We start from the raw sequence: 20,211 nt of genomic DNA, 5'->3' as shown, positions 1-20,211 counted from the left end.
AAGTCTATGGGGGTAGTTACTATTGCCTCCGTTTATTCCCTTGGCTCACCTTTGCTGTTCTTGTGTTCCCCTTAGGTGCCAGGGTGCGGCGGGAACATGCAGAAGGATGCAGTGGATCGTGAGGATGCTGCGAAGGCCGGTGAGTTCAGCGCGGCGCTGCAGCAGGCGAGGCGACGTGCATAAAATGCTTCTTTCTTCCAGCTCGAAAGTGCGGTGGATCCGGAATTCAGGTAAGGATCGAAGATTTTGCTCTTATTCTAACCCCTTCTCCTTCTGTTCCTCCCTTTTTCTAGGAGCTGCAGACTCGAGGCGGGCGTGGCAGAAGACTGGATACAGGCTTGCAGACACGGTGAGCGTTACGCTGCTGGATGCAGAATAATGCGAAGCGTGTGCTGCTCTTCGGGCGTGGTTTAAATAGCCACCAAAGTAGTCCCAGGTAAGTATTCCTCCGCACCCGAGTAAAAAATAGTCCCTAGGTAAAATAGTCCCTTCCAAGCCTCATTTGGCTTGGAGCTCTGCAGCATGGTCTGCATCAGGTAAGCTTGCAGCATGGTCTGCATCAGGTAAGTTCTACTCTATGAGCCTGGCGCCATAGGCGCCAGGACCGCACCCAAACAGCCCCTGGCAGGGGATTTCGGGCTTGCTCAAAATAACTTGATGCCTGCTTCCGGGGTTGCTGGACCTGGTCTGGTTCCCCGGGGGTAAGCATCATGACGAGGCCTCCTTTAATAAAATTTGAGCGAAAATTATGGGATGCTCTGTGAAGAGCATTTCCCAACACACCCGACCTACAATCCATCATGCAATGTACTATGGGCGATGAAGACGCCGCTCAATTTATTCTTAAGGTTCCAGAGATGTGGAGAACAGAGAAGGGAAACGTACAGGACCAATCAATACCCTCTTCCTATTTTATTGTTAAACGGGGCCTACCCAATGAAATGTAGAATGCACTAGACAAAATTGTGGGTGTTGAGGCGAAGGGATGGCCTGAAAAACCAGGCATCATAATCCACCATTGTAGACAAATAAAAACTGACAGGGAAACTAAGACAAAACAAAGTAACTAAAGTAGCTGTGGAGTAGTCCGTGTCGACGCCAACCCAGACTGAAGGGGCAGTGGTAACCCCTAATTTTGCGAACGCCAGAATAGCTGCGGTGTGATCAGAAGTAGTACAAGGGCAGTGGGGCAGGAACACACAATACCCTGGCCTGAAGTGGCAAGGAGGACAACAGCAAGGAAGAGGTGGGTTCCAAGGACCAGGGGGGAGGGGGGGGGGGTTTGGAGGATGGGACAATGTTGGAACTGTGGGAAGTGGGGACATTTCTCAGGAGTGTAGAAGCAGACAGAGGATGGGGTACAGTTATGGTCAACATAATTATGGTATGCCCCCTCAAGGGGCACCTCAGGGGCTGACTCCCAGGATGACATCCATACCCTAAGAAATACACCAGGCATACAGGCAGTTGCCCCCACAGATACCAGGCCCTCCCACACAGCAACCACAGCAGATGTTGCAACAATACGTGCCTCCAAGCAACTTTCAGCAGACAGGAAACATGAACCCCTTTAACAGAACACCTAGTGGCACAGTGGCCCCGTTCCACGGCACAACAGTGGTGGGGGAAACTAATTTTCGTGGGACAATTACCTTCCCTGACTAGGACAGCCCACAGAGAGCACATGCATGTCCAGTCCGGTCGATGACCCTGAACCTAGAAGAGGAACCTTGGTGGGGGCAGAGATAGGAAACAAGCAATTCATTCATATGGTTGATTCGGGCGCTGAGAAATTATTCATCAGTGAAAGGCACTTCCTGTTACCTGACAAAACTCTCGACACGCAGGGATTCTCTGGGGCTATTTCTACGGTTCCATAGACTAAAGATTTGGATATAAAGGTGGGGGGAAAGGTAGTACGTACTCCCCTACTATATTCTGAGAGTTCGCCTGTCAACTTGCTCGGCAGGTATCTGCTCAGAAAGTTGAATATGACAATCATATTTACTGATCACAGCATTGTCTGCGCCACACCAGGGATGTGCGCAATGAGAGCGATGGTCTCAATGCACGCCATGGCACGTGAGGTAGCAGTGCAAGGAATGCCCATCGACCCAGACATCTTCATATGCGGTATAACAGTGCTTGTAGAAGCAGTGCCACAAATTGCCAAATCCTGCTGGAGAGTGCCAACTGATTTAATTTTCCGCCCTGTGTGCCCCTATAATTGATGGCAGGTACAATACAGTCCCTAGACTTACAAGGGTTGATAGTATCTGCAAAGAGAGTAGTTTTACTCGGAACAGAAAAGGGTGCCAGTGGCATACTGTGTTGTGCATCGATCCCACTGTACGCCTCAAGGAAGTAACAGATGCAGAACCTTGAGGAAAACGACAATAATGGGGAGATAATACTAGAAATATCCTCTGCGAGATCATGGTGCAGTACAGACGAGTGCAGTGCCTCCTAATGGCCGTTGACGCACCACCTCCCTTCCTCCAGGGTGACGGTATGTGCCAGCACAATTTTGGACAACCAACCCAGACGACGTAGGGCTACTAAAGGAAGTGACCGCATGTTAGGGAGAATTCTCTTATAAGGCTAATTTCCCAAACCTAGTGAGTCCCCCAGCAGCTTTGCTGGATTTTTGGGGTTTGTTTTTTTCTCCTGCTAAGAGTGAGACTCTTTTCCTCCCACTCTTAGGCATGATTTGAGTGTCTTTGACTCTGTGTGTGCTTATGGGCTATGGGGTTTTCTTTCTACTCCATAGGGTATCCATTTTTGATGTGTGTGTTACACAGCACCCTCAGTGCAGTAACACAGGTGTGTCATAGTGACCCCAAAACATAGACTCCATACCCTGGGACTGACTACTGTCTCCCAGGGAATGTAAAGGCACCATTGACCTAAATTGTGAACAGAACCAGTACAAACTATCATATTGTGGAAGTACTGGAAGGGGTTAATTATATTGCCCTGGGTCTGTTCCCTTGTCGAGTTTCTGGCTGGTGGCAGTGGTTGCCACGCGAAATATTCCACCGGAATATTCTCTATGGGATTTTCCCATTGATTTTAAACCTACCACTTTTTGGTGCAATGTTAAAGATACCGCTGGTTTATTTATTTAATATTAAATCCCCGGTTGGGCCTTTTTGCCAGAACTCTTTTCTAAAATGGCGTTTGTGTCCGTCTCTGTAACTCTGTCCAAGGTCGAGCCCTCTGTTCCACCATTTTGGCGGGCTTCTCCACAGAAGCCCTCCAAATGGTGGCACTCTGTCTGGGTTCCACAGGAGGGGTGGAGGGGGGAATTGGCACCCTGGACTGTGTTGCCTCCGCAACCCAAGTCGCACTCTACTCTGATTGGCCCAGTGGTGAGCCGCCCGGCTCACCACTTAGCATGTGTGATTGACAGCTAGGCTGATGAATGGGGGTTTTTCTGCATAAAAGCAGGGCCTTTGGGACTGGAACTTCAGAAGTCGCCACAGGACCTAAGAATCCGAAGAGGGAAGAAGCTGAGCCATCTGCAACGAAGACACCACCAGTGAAGCCCTGCTGCAACTACCTCACCACTTTCCCGACGACAAGAGAAGATCTTCTGCTGGACGAGTCTTCTTCCTCTGAGCTGGTGGGACCAACCAATTCGCCCTTTTCGCCTTCAAAAGACGTCTCTTGGTCGAATCGCCCGTGCCAAGCACCCCGGCGGCCGGATAGCCAAGCTTAACCACTTTGACCGTGAATAAAAGGAACGCTCCTTTTATTGACGAACGCTGCGGGTGGTTTCATCCCTGTGCAGTGCAACGACTCCACGTTTCCCCCTCAACGAGATCCTCTCTTCCCCTGGTCGAAACAACGAACTGCAACCACTGCCGCCGCTGGAGCTTCCTCTTTGTTTAAGGTACTGTGTCCTGCCTGGCCTCCCTTTCTTCGGTTTGCCCAAGGTGACCCTTAAATCCTTGGCTTGCCAACTGGGTTGGCCCCAGACCTTCTCGCCCCAACCCCTTTTGAACATTCTGCAAAGACTTTTAGTGCATTTTTAAACCGTGTGATTCTGGGCACATTTCGCTTTGCTCCCTTTTAAAGTGGGCCTGGCCATATGAACTTTGTCTCTACAGTCTAAACTGCCTTTATTCCCTTGCTGAGAACTCCTAAAAGTGTTGGGACCTGTTTTATTTCTATGCTCTGCCTTTTTCTCTCCCTTTTACTGAACTATTGGAGTGCCATCAGGTTATGCGCTCACATCTGTTTAACCAATCGTGTTGTTTTAATCCTGACTTGTCTAATAGTTATTAAGGGAGGTGTGTATACTTTACCTGACTGTGTTTTAACTTGCTTTTGATTTAGAGTGCTAGTATATTGCCTAAAGTGTGTTTTAAATAAATAATTATATACTTTTTATACAAAGCTCTGGTCAGTGTTTGTTTGCTCTACTGTGTTTTTAGCCCTATTGTGCATACTCTATATACTGCCCTACTCTTCTTGAGAGAAGTCTGACTGCTCAGCCACAGCTACCAGGTAAATCTTGGTGGAGACTGCTACCAATTGGGTGTACTGCTTACTCCTGTAGTCTTAATCTTTTTGCAGTGTTCCCCAAGGGAACTGCACACGATTCTGCCTAACACTGCAGTACAGATTACACTAACAATTGGAGCAGTACTACGCAGAGTAAAACAGTACCCTTTATCACGGGAGGCGGAGATGGAATAAAAGAGACAATACAGGCCCTGCTTCACCAAGGGATAATAGTGCCCTCTACCTCACCATGCAATACTGCCATATACCCTGTCAACAAAGCAACAAGGGGCAATTGAGAACAATACAGGATCTCTGCCCACTTAATGGCGTAGTCCAAAAAGTATTTCCTGTAGTTCCAAACGCTACCACCATTTTGTGCAGTATCCCTAAAGAAGCAAACCACTTCACAGTGGTTGATTTAAAGAACGCCTTCTTTTTCGATAACCTTGCACCCTGATTCACAGTACCTCACAGCCTTTGCACATGGTGGAAAGCGCAATGAACACACTTGTTTGCCCTAAGGGTATTCCGAGAGCCCAAGCATATTCAACAGAATATTACAAAGACTTAGTCAACATTCATGTGCCCAGTAAGAGGATCTCAACAACAGTAATCCAATTTGGACAGTACGAGTGCTCGCGCCAGCGTGATGCAATTTTGTGGTGACAGGAATTGACGACTAAGCGCAATAAGTTTGGATGTGTAGGAGGTGGTAGATGCTAGGACATTAACATGTTTATTCATTGAGAGACTAGTGCCAAGGTAGACACCCAGCATTTTGACTTGATTGAGAATCGGGATAGGTGTGCCATCAATGGTAATAGAGGCATACTCTGAGGGTAGAGGTTTTATTTTGGAAGGAGAGCCTACTATAAGTATCTCTGTCTTTATCGTCATTTAAACAAAGGCTGTTAGCCATCCAATTTTGGATTATGGCATACATTTTATTTACATTAAGCGTATCTTGGTCATGGTTTCCGGTGATGGGGATAAGAATCTGAAAGTCATCAGCGAAATTCGTGTAGATGACACCCATCGCATCCAAGGCTGCAAAAAGTAGCTTTGTGTAGGCATTGTAAAAGGTGGGCGAGAGACACGATCCTTGTGGTACACCTATGGGGATCTGAATAGGGTCCACGGCTTCCTTACCCAAGGCCACTCTTGAGGTCCTTTCATAGAGGAACAATTTGACCCAACAGGTGGCTTCCTGTGAGAATTTAAAGTTGTTTGATAGTGTGCTACATAATTTGTCATGGTCGACCAAATCAAAAGCAGCGGAGAGGTCTAGTAAAAGAAGGATGCACATATTTCCAGAGTCTCTTATTGAGTCTATTTGGATTTTTAAATCCAGTAGAGTCGTCTTGGTACTATGATTAGGTCTGAATCCAGATTGCCTGGCACCTAGGAGCTTGTTTTGTTCGAAATGGTTTTTTATTTGGGCATAAGCAATTTTGTCAATTATTTTAAGTAAAAATTGAGCTGTTATTGGCCGGTAATTTGTGGGTACCGTGGGGTCAAGTGATGGTTTAAGGAGCAGGGTGATCCAAGCTTCTTTTATAGTAGCTGGAACAGTATTGGTGCAAAATGATGTGTTGACAAAGTCTGTGATGATAGGTGTTAGTGTGCAGAGTTTGATAAGATGGGCAGGCAAACAGTCCTTTGCAGCTGGAGTGTTTTAGTTTAGCTATGGTGTCGAGGACCTGGTCCTGGGTAACCAAAGAGAAATTGAATTGTGATGCCTCGTTGTCCTGAACAGTGATCACAAGTGGTGGAGGAGGGTTTTTACTCTGTAGTAGTGATCTTTTTACTGCGATTTTGTCTTTGAGCATGGTTATTTTATAGGCTAGAGTATTTGGTATGGTCGTGCACCAGTCCTTGCTCTCCACGGTTGAAGTAGTCACAGGGATGGGGTTTTCCAATTCTTTGATCATCTTTTTGAATATTTGTTATTGCTATGTCAAAAGGAAAATAGAACAGGAGTAACTCTGAATCGAAGCAGCACAGGGCAACAAAGGGTGGAGCCGGGAGAACAGAGAACGTTATAGACATGCCAAAAAATGGAATTGGAGCAAGAACAGGAAGAAGGAGACCAAGGAGTATCAAGAGGTAGAGCAATAAAGAATGCAAGGAAATAGAAGTGAGGGATTGAAGTAGAGCAAAATATCAACAGCAAGTGTGAGAAAGAGTGTGGAAATCACAAAAGACAGGAGAAAGGCAGGCCAACAAGACGAGACAGTGGTAGAAAGAAAAAAAAGGTGTGCGGACTGCAACAGAGGCAATGAGAAAGGCGAGATCTCAAGAGTAATGATTCGAGGAAGCAAAGTTACAGCAACCAGTACAGCTAGACAGGGGTGAAACAGCAATAATAGGATGCAAGGTGAGGAGGGGAGGTGTGTCTGAGAAAGACCACTTTGGGTGGCATGGCAACACTTAATGAGTATCAGAAAGCGAGAAATATGGGAAACAGAGTAGCAAGGGGAAGACGAGATGGAGCAAAAACATGTAGTGCCTATCAGACAGATAATGCTAGGCAGCAACAGTAGGAGCGAGAACCAAAGAGGTGATGCTGATAAGAGTCAGACTTGATTTGAGAGTTCCAGTGTCCAAGTACCATGAGGATGCAGCCGAGTAGCACACATCCATATGTTGTGTGCATACACATTTTCCACAAGGGTAAACAATTATTTGAAAACAGTGTCCAAGATTTGGGACACTCCTGTCTCCAGCACACCATAGATACTGAATAAGGCAGTTAAAATCTTTGTAAAGAGTAAATCAAAATATTTTACTGAAACAGTTCCAAATGTGGAAATTCAGAGAAAATGTTTTACAAACATTGTACAAATAAATTCAAATTTGAAGAGTATTCAACCACAAAGTAGCACCTAAAATTGGAGATGTGAATCTTGCTGTGATACGTTTTTGAGGCTCAATGCGTTTTTGGGGTTAATACCCCTTCTTCAGGAGCAAAATGATTCTGCAAAAATTCATACAAGAACAATAATTCAGGAAATGCTTTCTAAAGGTAATATGTCACAGTGTATTCGGTAGAATCAGAGTTATCAAAAAAGTCCCACTGAATATATACAACATACAATTGTAATCTGTTTCACAAACTCTTGCCATCAATATAGGTCAACCCATAGGGTGAAGATGATCTGTACAATTGCCAATATAAACGAATTGACATTTTTTAGTATCTGGTGTGGAATCATAGGAGTCCCTTCTTCAGAGGAAAGCCGATTCTCATTACTTAATGTAATGTATTGTAGACATGCCTTACAACAGGGAAATGGTCACAAATGTTAATTCATCATATGAGAATAAGTATTGAACAGCCAATGCTCTTCCAAAAGTCCCACTATTTCACAAGAGATTACCCATTGTGGCACACAATGCCCTCTCTAGAAGGCACACATGGTGAACAGATAAGAAAGGAATTGTCATTTCTTCGAGGTTTCTACTTAATGTAGTGCCTTGATACACTCTTTAGTGTAGAGCCTAATACCCTCACAACCTTCAAAAAAATGAAATCGCTACAGTAGGACCTACCTAAATAGAGTCCCGTATATGTATATCTGCCATCAGCTAGATATGAATTGTAGAGGGACACTGTCGCTTGCATCAATGGTGTGCTTTCCACCGTAATTCAACTTGATTAGAGCATCGATCAAGGGTAATATCCTACGTGAGGGTCACAATGTCATTACCAATTAGATATGTTTTTGGAAAGTCAAGATCAAAATATATGTAAAAATAACAACAAACTCACCTATAGATCTAGGTGTATGTAGGGAAGACAAAATGGATATGTATGCAAGGAATACCAAATGTTTGTGAAACGCTTTCTTTGAATTTACACATTTGGAATGGTTTCAGTAAAAGGTTTCGATTTACTCTTTACAAAGATTTTGACTGTCTTATTCAGTATATATGGTTTGCACGGGACGAAGGTGTCCCAAATCTTGGACACTGTTTTCCATATACCACAGACTTCATGTCAGAGTCTGATCTCCTCCCCCGCACCCGAAGTGGTTCTATAATCTACTTGATCCTTTTACCCTTATATCCAACAGAATTTGATGTGCGAATATAGATCAGAATTCTAAACAATTATTTGAAACCAGATAACTTTGATATACCCGTATTTTGGCTCAGTTTTTAAATCTATTTTAATGTTATGCATCTATTGGAATGATTTCAGATATTTTTACTCTTGCGAAGGAGGAGGCACATTTTTATTCTTGATGTTGAATTTTCCCCATAATTCTAAAAATGGGGAGTGAAATACTCCCACCGCTCACTGATATTTCTTTGTGATTGCGGCCTCTCATTGATATTTCACAAATATCTATTTTGAGTATCTTCCCCAAAATACTCAGATCATTTGCCCTATTCTGGAATTGATATTAACACATCAGTCTCTGTAAACATTCAAATGAAAGAGGATTGCTTCCGCTTTAACTTATTCATTTTTTATTAATATCATTAGGTTGTACCAGAGCATAAGAAATAGAATGCCATAAATATGACAAAGAAAAACAGAAATCATCATCTAAAGTACCTTTATTTTGTTCCGGAAGACAGGAAATAAACTTTGTTAAAAAGTTCTCAAACTTCATGCCCAAATGAGGACAGGCTCCAATTAACTGACCGGGTGACCTACCATTAAAAACAAAACAAGTGGTAAGCATTAAAAAGCTCAATCCGTTGAACGCAATGTAAATTAATACCTGTTTAAATGTTATAGCCAGAGGTGATGCAGACAAGCGTACTTGTCTTAAACAACATTTCTTTATCTTTATATCTCTCAGTTTATATCTCTCCGGTTCATAAAACAATATCAATCGTGTCACCCATTAGGTGACTTAAAGGGGCAGTTCCCTTCGTCTAAGAGTAAATAATGTCCTTCGACCATGGATGTGTCTATAATTCCTCAATGTTGAAAACCTGACGCATCAATGGAATCTTACAATAACAGGGCAGAAGAAAATAATTGCAATGTGCTTTACAACTGATCAATCTCATACGAAGGTAGGACAAAGAGCATATGAATACGCAACCAATATCAAGCTACAAACTTGATAACGCTGCAAAAATAACTTGAATAAAGACTACTGAAAATAAAACCATGAGAAAGCTTAAAACAAAGAATGCAAAAATAAACTAGCATTTAAAGAAAAATACATAGTTTGGAAGGGTATTTAGGATTACAAGGGGTTTCCCTACTATTTGAAAGCATACCTACACAGACGAAAACAAGGTAGTACAAAAGAAGGGGTGATGAGTTGAGCTGGGGTGGGTACATTGGATTTCTTCTGTACTACTAACACAATTTTAAAACAAATGCATATATTTACACAATTTCCCCTTTCAGAAAAAAAGTTAAATACATTTATGAGCATTTATGATAGTATTGGTTCTCAAATAGTGGGTATTTGTTTGGCTGATTGTTTTTCTACCAATATAGGAAACTTATATAACATGATGAAAATACGGTTGCCCTTCTTCTCAATATCAATGGGGAAAACCAGAAAGCTTAACCTGGAGAATAGGGGCTGGTTTGATATAAACTGCCAGCAAGCTAAGCATGACCTGCTAACGTACCTTAAAAAAGTCCCTGATTGATTATCCCCACTTAAGGAATTTGTGGTCCAAATACGAGGCAGTGGTAGTTTTAAAAAAGGCACAGTTTGCTGAATGTAAATGGGAAGAATTGCTTAGATGTAGAATGAATGACCAAGTTCGTTCCTGGAAGCTTGTAGGTGTAGTGTCCTGGACTCAGCGGGACCAGTTTCCAGTCATATCTCCACGAACGAATGGCAGCAACTTTTTAGTAAACTATACGTATCAGGACAGGGTGAGTTATATATAATGCCCCAGCAATGCAACTATGTGCACTGTGGTGCAGCTTGCCCAATATTTTCAATTCTTGGTGTTAAAGGCTATTGTAGGGCTTGGTAGTGGGAAGGCCCCAGGGCACAATGGCATTCCCATCGATCTACTTAAGGATGAGCCAAGAATTTGGGCCCCACTGCTGGCCACATTAGTCTATGAATTTGCATGACCAGGAAGTGTACCCCAGTCCTGGCGTGATGCAGTAATCGTACCCCTATTCAAGAAGGGAGACAATAAGATCCCGGGGAACTACAGACATATTTCGCTGCTAGACGCTGTGGGTAAGGTCTACGCCATGGTGGTGGTGTCTCGCCTACAATGTTGGTCCAGTGAGGAGAACCTTATCAACCATCTCTAGGCCGGGTTTCAGCCTGGCAAAAGTAAGGTGGACCAAAGTTTCCAGCTCAGTGCAGTTCTGTCTAAATAGGTTACCCTACAGCGCACAAGAATGTATGCAGTATTCGTGGACCTACGCACAGCTTTCAATAGCATTTACTGCTGTAAGTTATGGTCTGTGTTGAGAAATAAGGGAGTCCAGGTTCTCTTTTGGCTAACATCCAGCCCCTTTATGATGGCAATATGGTGCCAGTGAGATAGGGACTCGACAGGGAGATCACTGAGACCTTTGCAGTAGAGATGGGGATCTGCAAGGGGTGTGTGCTGGCCCCGCTCTTATTCTACTTATACATTCATGTAATCATAGAAGAACTGTTGGATCAAAGCCTTGATACACCAAAATTGGGTGTTGATAAACTGCCAGCACTTGTTTATGCAGATGGAGCAGTTTTAACATCTACCACTCCCATGGGCGTGAGACACAATTTGCAATTTTTTGTTAAAATGTGTCAAGAACTTTCAATGGTGCTTAACTCAGGAAAAACTAAGGTAATGGTGTTTGGCTGTAAACATAGTAAGAACATTAAATTGAGGATTTTAATCGAAGGCTGTCTTTTGGAGCAGGTTTGTTTTTATGATTATTTAGGGATAAAGTTCACAGAGGACTTGTCATGGGCAGCCCAACACATTAAGTCTGTGGCAACCTTAGAAAAATAAAGTCCAGTGTTATGTTATGTTAAAGGCACTTATATAGCGCACCAACGGAATTGGTACCCAGGCGCTCTGGCGGATCTGTAAACAGGAAAGAGTGTCGGTAGGGTTGGTCGGGAGGAGGAGTGTGGGAGAGGTGGTGTGCTGTTGGCAGCTCCAGCTCGGTATACACTGAGTGCTGCCTTTGGTGCAAGTATCGGACGAGACCTCGTGTGCTGTAGGTGCTGTCTATATGTTGATGCAGTGTGGTAAAGTAAGTGTGGACTGCTGCGAGAGAAATGCTTGGTTGAGTTTTGTGTGGGTTGAGTATGCAGAACATTGGGGGTTGGGTTAGTGGGGTCTGTATCCCGGTTCATGTAGTTCTGGTTCCGTTTGAGCTGTATCCCTGTGGGTGGGGTTGTCGCTGGTTCCTTATGGGCCGTCTCTCTGTGGTAGTGCTGCGCATATCCATCTGTGTCACAGTGAGTCTTGTATGGGGTGGTGGGTGTGTCTGAACCATATTTTAGGGTGTGGAACTGGGTTGGTACTATCAATTCTCTTCTTATCTAATGTGACACTGGTCACTTTAAGCTTTGAATGGTTCAGGGACAGAATGCCGTTGATTCATCCTAGTGCGTCTGTCTTGGTCAGCCTGTGTATTCCGTCGTTAGTTTCCTCCTCTCCTGACTATCTTTCAGTTAGTTCTTTGGTTTTCATGGACTGACTTCCTTAGGGCTATTGTTTAGTTGTAGTTTGTGTGTGATGGCGCATTGTGCTTCCTGCTGTATCTTGATGAGCTTTGTGTAAAGTGGGTGCTTATTCTATTTCTCACCCTCTGGATTGGGCCAATGGTACAGGGTTTCCTGTACCCTAGCTGTCTGCTGTGATTAGGTCTGTTTGGAATGGCTATAGTTTATGTTAAGGGTCCTATTGACGAGTTGTCCTGGTGTTTGTCTTTGTCTTGCTATGTATTCCGTCTTTGGTCCTAATACTGCGCTGTCTCGGTTAGTTTTTTAGTATGTCCTGGGATTTTTCCGTATGGTTTTTCTGTAGATTGCTTGGTGTGGATCAGGGTCTTGCTCTTCGTTCATCAATGTTTTAGTTGCGAGCGTGCCCCTGTGGTTGGTCTTTCTAGTTCTGACGTGAAGAGCCAAGTGTCGGGGTAATTTCCTGAATAGTAAGAGGTTTCTTGTTTTACGTATGTGCTTTGGAAGGTCGTTCCAGGTTTTCGGCGCTTGGTGAGAGAAGGAAGATCCTCTGAGTTTTCTTTTGTTGTAGGGGTTCGGTTCTAGGCGGATGTCAATGATTGATCTGAGCATTCTTGTTGGTTGATGTAGATGCAGTTTGTCTCTTAGGAACTCAGCACCTTGGTTGTGTACTGCTTTATGCGAGATGCACATTGTTTTGAATTTTATTTGTTGTTTTATTGGTAGCCAATGTAGTGTTTTCAGTGCTGGGGTGGTGTGTTCTCTTCGGGGTAGTTTCAGAAGCAGTGTGGCTGCTGCATTTTGTATGTGTTGTAGTTTTTTTTTAAAGTCGTTCAGGCATACCTAGGTATAGGCTGTTGGCGTAGTCTACTCTGGACATGACGAGGGCGATGATGGTGGTTGCTTTATTGGCGAATGATAGGAACGGTAGGATCCTCTTTGAAGCTCGAAGGAGGAAGAAGCATTTCTTGTGAAGAGCGTTTACTTGTGGCTCTAGCATCAGATTGTAAAAAACCTGGGGGTCCTGATGGACAACAATCGGCGAGGGTGCTGGGGTTGTCCAGAGTTCCCTTGGCCAAGGGATGAAGTGGTTTTCTCCTCCATTTTTTGACACAATCATTATTTCTGTTTTGCCTGGGTTGTTTTGAGGCAGTTGGAGTTCATCCAGATGAATACATCGCAGAGGCAGTTTTCTAGCGTGGAGTTTATTTCCAGGTTATCTTGTATTTTGAAGATTATTTGTTTATCGTCAGCGTAGTTGTAGCAGGTGAGGCAGTGACTTTTGACGATTCTGATAAGTAGATATAGGTAGATGTTGAATAGTAGGGGGGAGAAGGATGATCCTTGTGGTACTCCACAGGTGGAATTTCTCTGGCTGGCTTTGAAGGGTTTCATCCATACCGTTTCCGTTCTGTTGGTTAGGAAAGATTTGATCCATAGCAGGGCGGTGTCTGTTATTCCAAGTCCTTCTAATCTCGCTATGAGGGTGTTGTGATTAACTGTGTCGAATGCTGATCAGTCTAGGAGTATCAAGGTAGTGCTGTTGTCCGAGTGTGTTCATTTTTAGTTTGTCCCATATTGAGAGGAGGGCCGATTCTGTTCCTCTCATTGGTCTGAAGCCAACTTGTGCCTGGTCTAGTAGGCCGTGCTCTTCTATGAATTCTTGGGTCATTTTGTATATGTATGTTTCTAGCAGCTTGGCTCTGTATGGGATGTTGGAGATGGGTCTGTAGTTGAAAAGGTCCTTTACGGTTCCTGCTGTGTCTGAGTAGTGGCCTGATGTATGCAGATTTGAAGGCTTGTGAAACTTTCCCCATTGCGATTGAAAGGTTGAGGATGTTCCTGTGATATTCCATGGGCGTTCCTTGTTTAAAAATCGATTTGTATATGTCTGGTGCGCAGGGGCCTTCAGGAGACCCCGAGTTATTGCTTTCATTCACCAGTTAGACAAATTTCGCCACTGATATTTCTAGGAAGCTTCGTAGTTTGTTCGGGAGTTCCTCCTGGGTGCAGGTGGGGGTCATAGTCAGACCAGGTGGTCTGCTTTGTATGGTTTGTTGGATGGTGGTGATTTTGTTTTTGAAGTGGTCTGCAAGGTCATTGCATAGTTTCGTAGATGGAATTTGGTTTGTTGGTGCATCCTGGAGTATTTTATATTTCATTTTTTATTTTGAAGAGTTCTTTTTGGGTGTTTGGTGCTTCAAAGATTCGGTTGTCGTAGTGTTTCCTTTTCGCTTTTTGCATTTCCTTTTTGTATGCGCGGTTGTGTTGTAGAAATTTCAGCTTATTCGCAGTGTTTTGTTTTCTCCAATCAAGTTCTAGTCTTCGGTTTTTCCTTTTCATGGTGCCGAGTAGAGGGGTGAACCATTTTGCCATTGCCAGTTTATGAGAAGGAGTGAAAGGTTTTTCTTTGGCGATGTGGTCTATAGTTGTTATAATCCAGGAGTGCAGCAGGGCTACTTTTTTTGTCTAGGTCGTCTTCTTCCATAAATGTTGGGTGTGGTTTGCTGAGCTCCAGGAATTCAATAAGGTTGGAGTTTTTGATGGTTCTCCAGGTTCTTTTCACGGTGATCAGTGGTTTGTCTGGTTGATTATTTACTGGAGTGGTCATTTTGATCACGAAGGGTATGATGAGGTGGTCGCTCCAGAGTATGTGAATGGGTGGTGCCGTGGTAAAGAGATGCTTGTTCGCGAAGATTGCGTCAAGTGTATGCCCTGCCGAGTGGGTTGCTGCTTTGACTAGTTGTTGTAGATTCATTGCTGCCAATTGGCTGGTAAGAGATTCTTGTATGGTTGTGGTTTCTTCTTCGAACCAGATGTTGAAATCTCTGAGGACGATCAGGTGATTGTGTTTGATGGCTAGGATGGTGATTGCGTCTGTGAAGGCGTCTACGAAGGTTACATCGTAGGTTGGTGGTCTGTATCAGTATGAATTTAAGGTTTGTTTTGGGGCTTACTGATAGACGTAGGATTAAGGATTTGCATTTATCTATGTTTAGCTGGTCTTCCAATGTGTTGTCCAGGTGTTCCCTTGTGGATGATTGCCAGTTCCTCCACCCCCCCCCACCGTCCCCTCTTTTGGTTTTTCTGTTTGCTTGGACGCATTTGAAGTCATCAGGCAGTTGAGGGTGATTTTGTAGTTGTCGTCTAGCCATGTTTTGTTACAAATAGGATGTTGATCCCTCCATCGCAGAGCAGATCGTATATTTACGTGACATGTTTGGACATTGACCTAGCATTGATTAGGTTGCAGTGGATCTTTTTGGTGTGGCTTTGCTTGTTAGCAATTCCTTGGTTTTGTTTGTAGTTGTTTGGCTGCGGTGCATCTTAATTGGGATTGAGGTCTGGCTGAACAGCCTGTGTTCATACGGAATAGAGTCAAAAGCTTCTATTGAATTGGCTGAAAAGTAGTTCTCTCTTTATTCGCTTTATCAGCTCAACAGATCTCCTCTTCCTCAGATGTGCATCTGCTTTCGGGAAGCTATCATGTTCAGGTCACCTTTAGGAATCACCAATGCAGGAACATGGACATTCACCAATGTGCAGATTCCTCTCCAATCTTTAGGCAGTCTGATGTAGGCCTTGGATCCACAAGCCCAATAATGATCCACGATAACTGCTGTTCAGATATTCATTCCTGGTGCATCGAAGATTCATCCACAGTTCCGATTCGCCCCCATTTTTCTTGTACCATTGTTCATGAAGCATAATTTAGAACTTTCCATTGGTACTATCTGCAGTGGTCCTCCTCTGTCTTCAACCCATGTCAGTAGTTTAGCAAGTTTTGGCCATAATGGTTTACACAACATTTGTGCATTCTCGATTGTTGGTTGGTAGTGACCCATTATTACCCAGGCTCTGAAGATCACTACTCCTCCTTCCCAGCCATCTGGTGATAAGACAGTCCGCCCAAATCTGCATCTGGCCTCTGTTTTTCCATCTGCGGAGTGTCCTGGAACTTTCATTTTTTTATTCAATTCTCTTCTTATTCCTTTTATTACAGGTTTCTCATATGTGATCACAATGTTCTTTCTTGGCATTGTTTCTAGTCAGTGGCAGAATCCGCAGATTTTATAATGGTCATGGAAGGGAAGCAGTTTCCCCGCCTTAAAACTGTACAGGGCTCAAGCCTGGGCGGCGGCTACTTATGGCGCTGAGATATGGCGTCACTGTGCACATGCCCAGCTTAATGTGGTTGATCATTACCCGAGGGCCTTACTCCTGCATCCAAAAGGCGCCCACATAGCCAGTCTTCGATGGGAATGTGACCGTAAACCTATTTCGGACGTCTTTGTAAGTAAGCTCCCACCAGCAATGGCTTGCCTAAAGGCTAAACCAGTGAGAAATATTTAAGCAACTGTGGTCTAACCAAGCAAAGAGGATACCCGTTGCAGAACACGTGGCAAGAAAGCCATACCTTGATGTGACCAGACAGATGACCCACGGAGGTGGCAAATATCGTCTCTGCCAAAGTAATCTCCCAAATCTTGTACCATCAAATATTGATTTGCAGGCCCTCTTTTTTTCCAGAACCTAGCCAACGTGATTCAGGTCGCCAGAAATGCGTGGCTAATCAGTGATGCATTGAACCTCACAAGGGCTAGATCAACTCTACGTACCCCGCAGGAAGACATGTGAACATGTACTGCAGGGATGTATAGGTAAATGTAAACAGGCACTGACTGTCGGTGGATCGGGGTAGAGGAAAAAGCTGAGCGCAAATGTACAACAGTAAAGTAGGTGTCTGATGCTGGGATACAAGACAGGATGATGGTGGATTGGGGACCACATGAAGGGATGGCAGGACAGCAACATTAACTACCCTCAGATCTTGGATAAAAATGGCAGGCCTCTTTACTGGCCTTCTTGATGGACAAGAAAGTGTCATTACAGGGGCTTCGTGTAGGTACAATAATACCCAGTTCAACCACAGATAATTACAAGGCGGATGCCCTCTTCTACCTGTCTAGATATGGGATACATGGTAGAGGTTTTGGCCCTGACTGGCTTTGCACGGCATTGAGCATATAACCGGCTTCATTTGCATGGACAGACCATCATTTAGCTGGACCTCGGTTCAACACTTACTGCTAAACGAAGCGCTGGTTCGGTCACCAGGGTTCGAATGGGTAATGTCCTGTAGCAGAGCCAAAACCTTATGTTCCCTGTGGGCAGGTATGTCAAGGAATATGCAGTAAGGGAAACAGTAAATGGAGTAAAAGCGTGGTTATCTAAAATAGGGCCCAATGTGACCATAAGCAGGGGAGGGAAAGGGTGAGGTATCGGCATACCAGATGAACAAGTTACTTACCAACTAGAATGTTCTTTCAATTGGATGTTCCTCCCACGTATTCCTCATCCTGGTCATATCCTTACCTTCAGCTTTGCTGGTTCGGAAATGTTTTCTCTCCCCACCAGAGGGCGCTCCACTCGAGGTTGCAGTGATGTCTCTCGGCAGCATCCGCCGAGCGCTTACGTCATCCGCTGTATAAATGTATAAATGCCTCGAGCGCGCCCGTTGGCCTCAGTTCTGTTTTTTCGTATATATTGTAGCCAATGGATTGTAGTTAAAGGCGTGCCTCTTTTGACCCAAACCTTAAAAGAATTTAGAGTGTAAACCACAAACTGTACTAAGGGGTAGGCTGGGAGGGTCGATGAGGAATACGTGGGAGGAACATCCAATCGAAAGAACGTTACAGTTGGTAAGTAACTTGTTCTTCAAATGGATTGTGTCCTCCCACATATTCCTCATCTTAGATAGACTCCCAAAGCAGTTTTGTATTGGAGGTGGGAGTACAGAAATTTTAGTCATGTACAGAATGAAGTACTGATTTAGCGAAAAGACCTCCTTGTGAAGGAGTCGAATCTAGAGCATAATGTTTTATAAAAGTGTGCATGGATGACCATGTGGCTGCTGCGCAAATATCTTGCACAGGGACACCCCTTTGAAGTGCTCTTGAAGTTGCCATGCCCCTGGTTGAATGAGCCCTCAGCCCATCTGGAGGATCTTTCCCAGCTAATCTAGAACATTCAGTTATAGCTAAAATTATCCATCTAGATAATGTTTGCTTAGTCACGGCTAGTCCCAATTTGCAGCCAGTGTATCCCACAAAAAGCAGGTTACACTGACGTAGTTTTGCCAATCTTGAAATATGGAAGCTAAGAGCTCTTCTAGGATCTAATCTATGTAGCTGTTCCTCTTCCTTACTTGCGTGAGGAGGAGGGTAAAAAGTAGGCAGTGTTATTTTTTGTGACAGGTGAAAATCAGACAATTTTAGGCAAGAAAGAGGGTTTTACCCTAAGAACCACTTTATCTTTATAAGAGATTGTGTGAGGAGGCCCGCTAGAAATTGCCTGCAACTCACTTACTCTGCGGGCTGATGTAACTGCCACAAAAAGTATTGTTTTTAAAGTAAGAAGCCTTAACGGACAAGAATGTAAATGCTCAAATGGAATGCATGTGAGGAACTTTAGTACTAAGTTTAAGTCCCACACAGGTACTTGAAAAGGTATCGGAGGAAACACATTTAGACCTTTTAAGAATTGAGTTATCAAAAAGGTATCTTAAAGTAAGATTCTTCCTCTATGGAGCGCTTAAAAATGGATAGCACTGCTAAATAACCTTTAATAGTGCCAACCTGGAGCCCCAGATTAGCCAAGCGTAACAGAAATTAGTTGCTGGCCTTCTGACCGAAAGCAAGATCTCCGTGACGTCATCCGGAAGGTCCCAATCCTTGCATCTCAACCTCTCAGAAGCCATGTGTGAAGGTCGAGTGTGTTGACCTCTGGATGGAGAACGTGACAGTCTGAAATCGGATCCCACGACGTATCCCCCGACGTCCGAAAACGTCAGGGGGCTCCTTCAGGGAGAGACTTTCCCCCAGAGAGCGCGGTCTGCAGGATAGAAACAACCAGTCAGACCAGGGGCTCAGGTGAAAAGGCCGGGCAGCAACAGAGCTAAAATGGGAGAAAAACACATCAGTACACTGGTCATGTTATGAAATGATAGATAACACCACTCCTTTGATGACACACTTTCCAACTCTTATCTGTGGTCCAAGAAGGGCTGGCCAGAAACCTAGGTATGTTGCGCAAGGCCTTGGTTGGTGTACAGGACACGGCAGATGCAGTGCAGGATCTCTTTTGAAGGAAGTGCTGATGACCTGACCCGGTCGGAACAAAGGCGCAAACTAGAAACACCAAAGTCAATGCCAGTTCACAACAATCCCAAGTGAGGTGCATAAATTTCTTGGTGCAATCCGTCTGAAATGGAAAAAGTCACAGAAATCCAGTGAATCCAAAATGAAGAACTGCGATGTAGTCCAGTGAATACAGTCTATGCAGAAGAGTCCAGTGCATTGCTGAGGAAGAGAGGACTGGGTTGGACGCAGGGAAGACGTACCCAGAGCACTAAGAAGGAAGCAGAAGTGGGTGAACGTGGGTAGTGGCAAACGTGCAAGGAAAAAGGCGTTGCTAAAAAGGAAATAAGCCAAAGAAAAACACACGCCAATTGCCGTAAGAACTGTTCAGCAGCTGCAGGCACGGGGAGCCCAAGTTGTGATAGGGGTGAGGAGCACCAGAACAACGTTTGAGTCCACGGATACAGAGGACTCCATGCTGATCCGTGTACAAGAGCAGGCGCCTGAAGAAAGAACGTTAAGCAGATAATCAGTCCGTTGAGCGTAGCAGGAGGTCGAGGGCCGGGAGAGCAGCAGAAAGGGAACGAATCCGGACGACGAAGCAAAGGGCAAGAACAAATAGCAAATCCTAGGGGGGCGTGGCTTGGACGGCCAAGTAAAGGGTCGCACTCTGGAGGAGCTCCGTTGATCCTGTCTTGATCCTTGTGGAAAGGTGCGTCCACGGGGGCCGGCCGACGCTGGAAATTGATGTCCAGGTGTGGGAAAGCCACCACCACACCCGCTGAAAGTTTGTGCTGTCTGGGAGGCCCGGAAGCCGAAATAAATGCGATTGACTGGGATGAGCCCTAAGCAGGCGGACGAAGACAAAATGGCAGCGACACTCTGCGAACATCGAGGGCCGTGAAGACATCGTCGCGATCACGGGCGCA

General features: G+C 44.5%; 1 protein-coding gene across 6 annotated transcripts in view; it reads right to left on the bottom strand.

Annotated features, from left to right (window-relative positions):
- The window catches only part of TARBP1 (TAR (HIV-1) RNA binding protein 1), a 2,688,190-nt gene that overhangs the window by 2,229,813 nt on the left and 438,166 nt on the right, over window positions 1-20,211 (bottom strand). For all 6 annotated transcript variants that reach the window (XM_069607367.1, XM_069607363.1, XM_069607366.1 and 3 more), the window contains exon 6: window positions 9,077-9,174. In XM_069607367.1, coding sequence (XP_069463468.1) covers window positions 9,077-9,174 — 98 coding nt within the window. The remainder of the gene's footprint in view (window positions 1-9,076; window positions 9,175-20,211) is intronic.

This window comes from Ambystoma mexicanum, chromosome 4q (assembly GCF_040938575.1).
Source record: "Ambystoma mexicanum isolate Mex_15411 chromosome 4q, UKY_AmexF1_1, whole genome shotgun sequence".
Taxonomy (NCBI): Eukaryota; Metazoa; Chordata; class Amphibia; order Caudata; family Ambystomatidae; genus Ambystoma; species Ambystoma mexicanum.
This window is presented reverse-complemented; position numbering and strand designations above follow the sequence as displayed.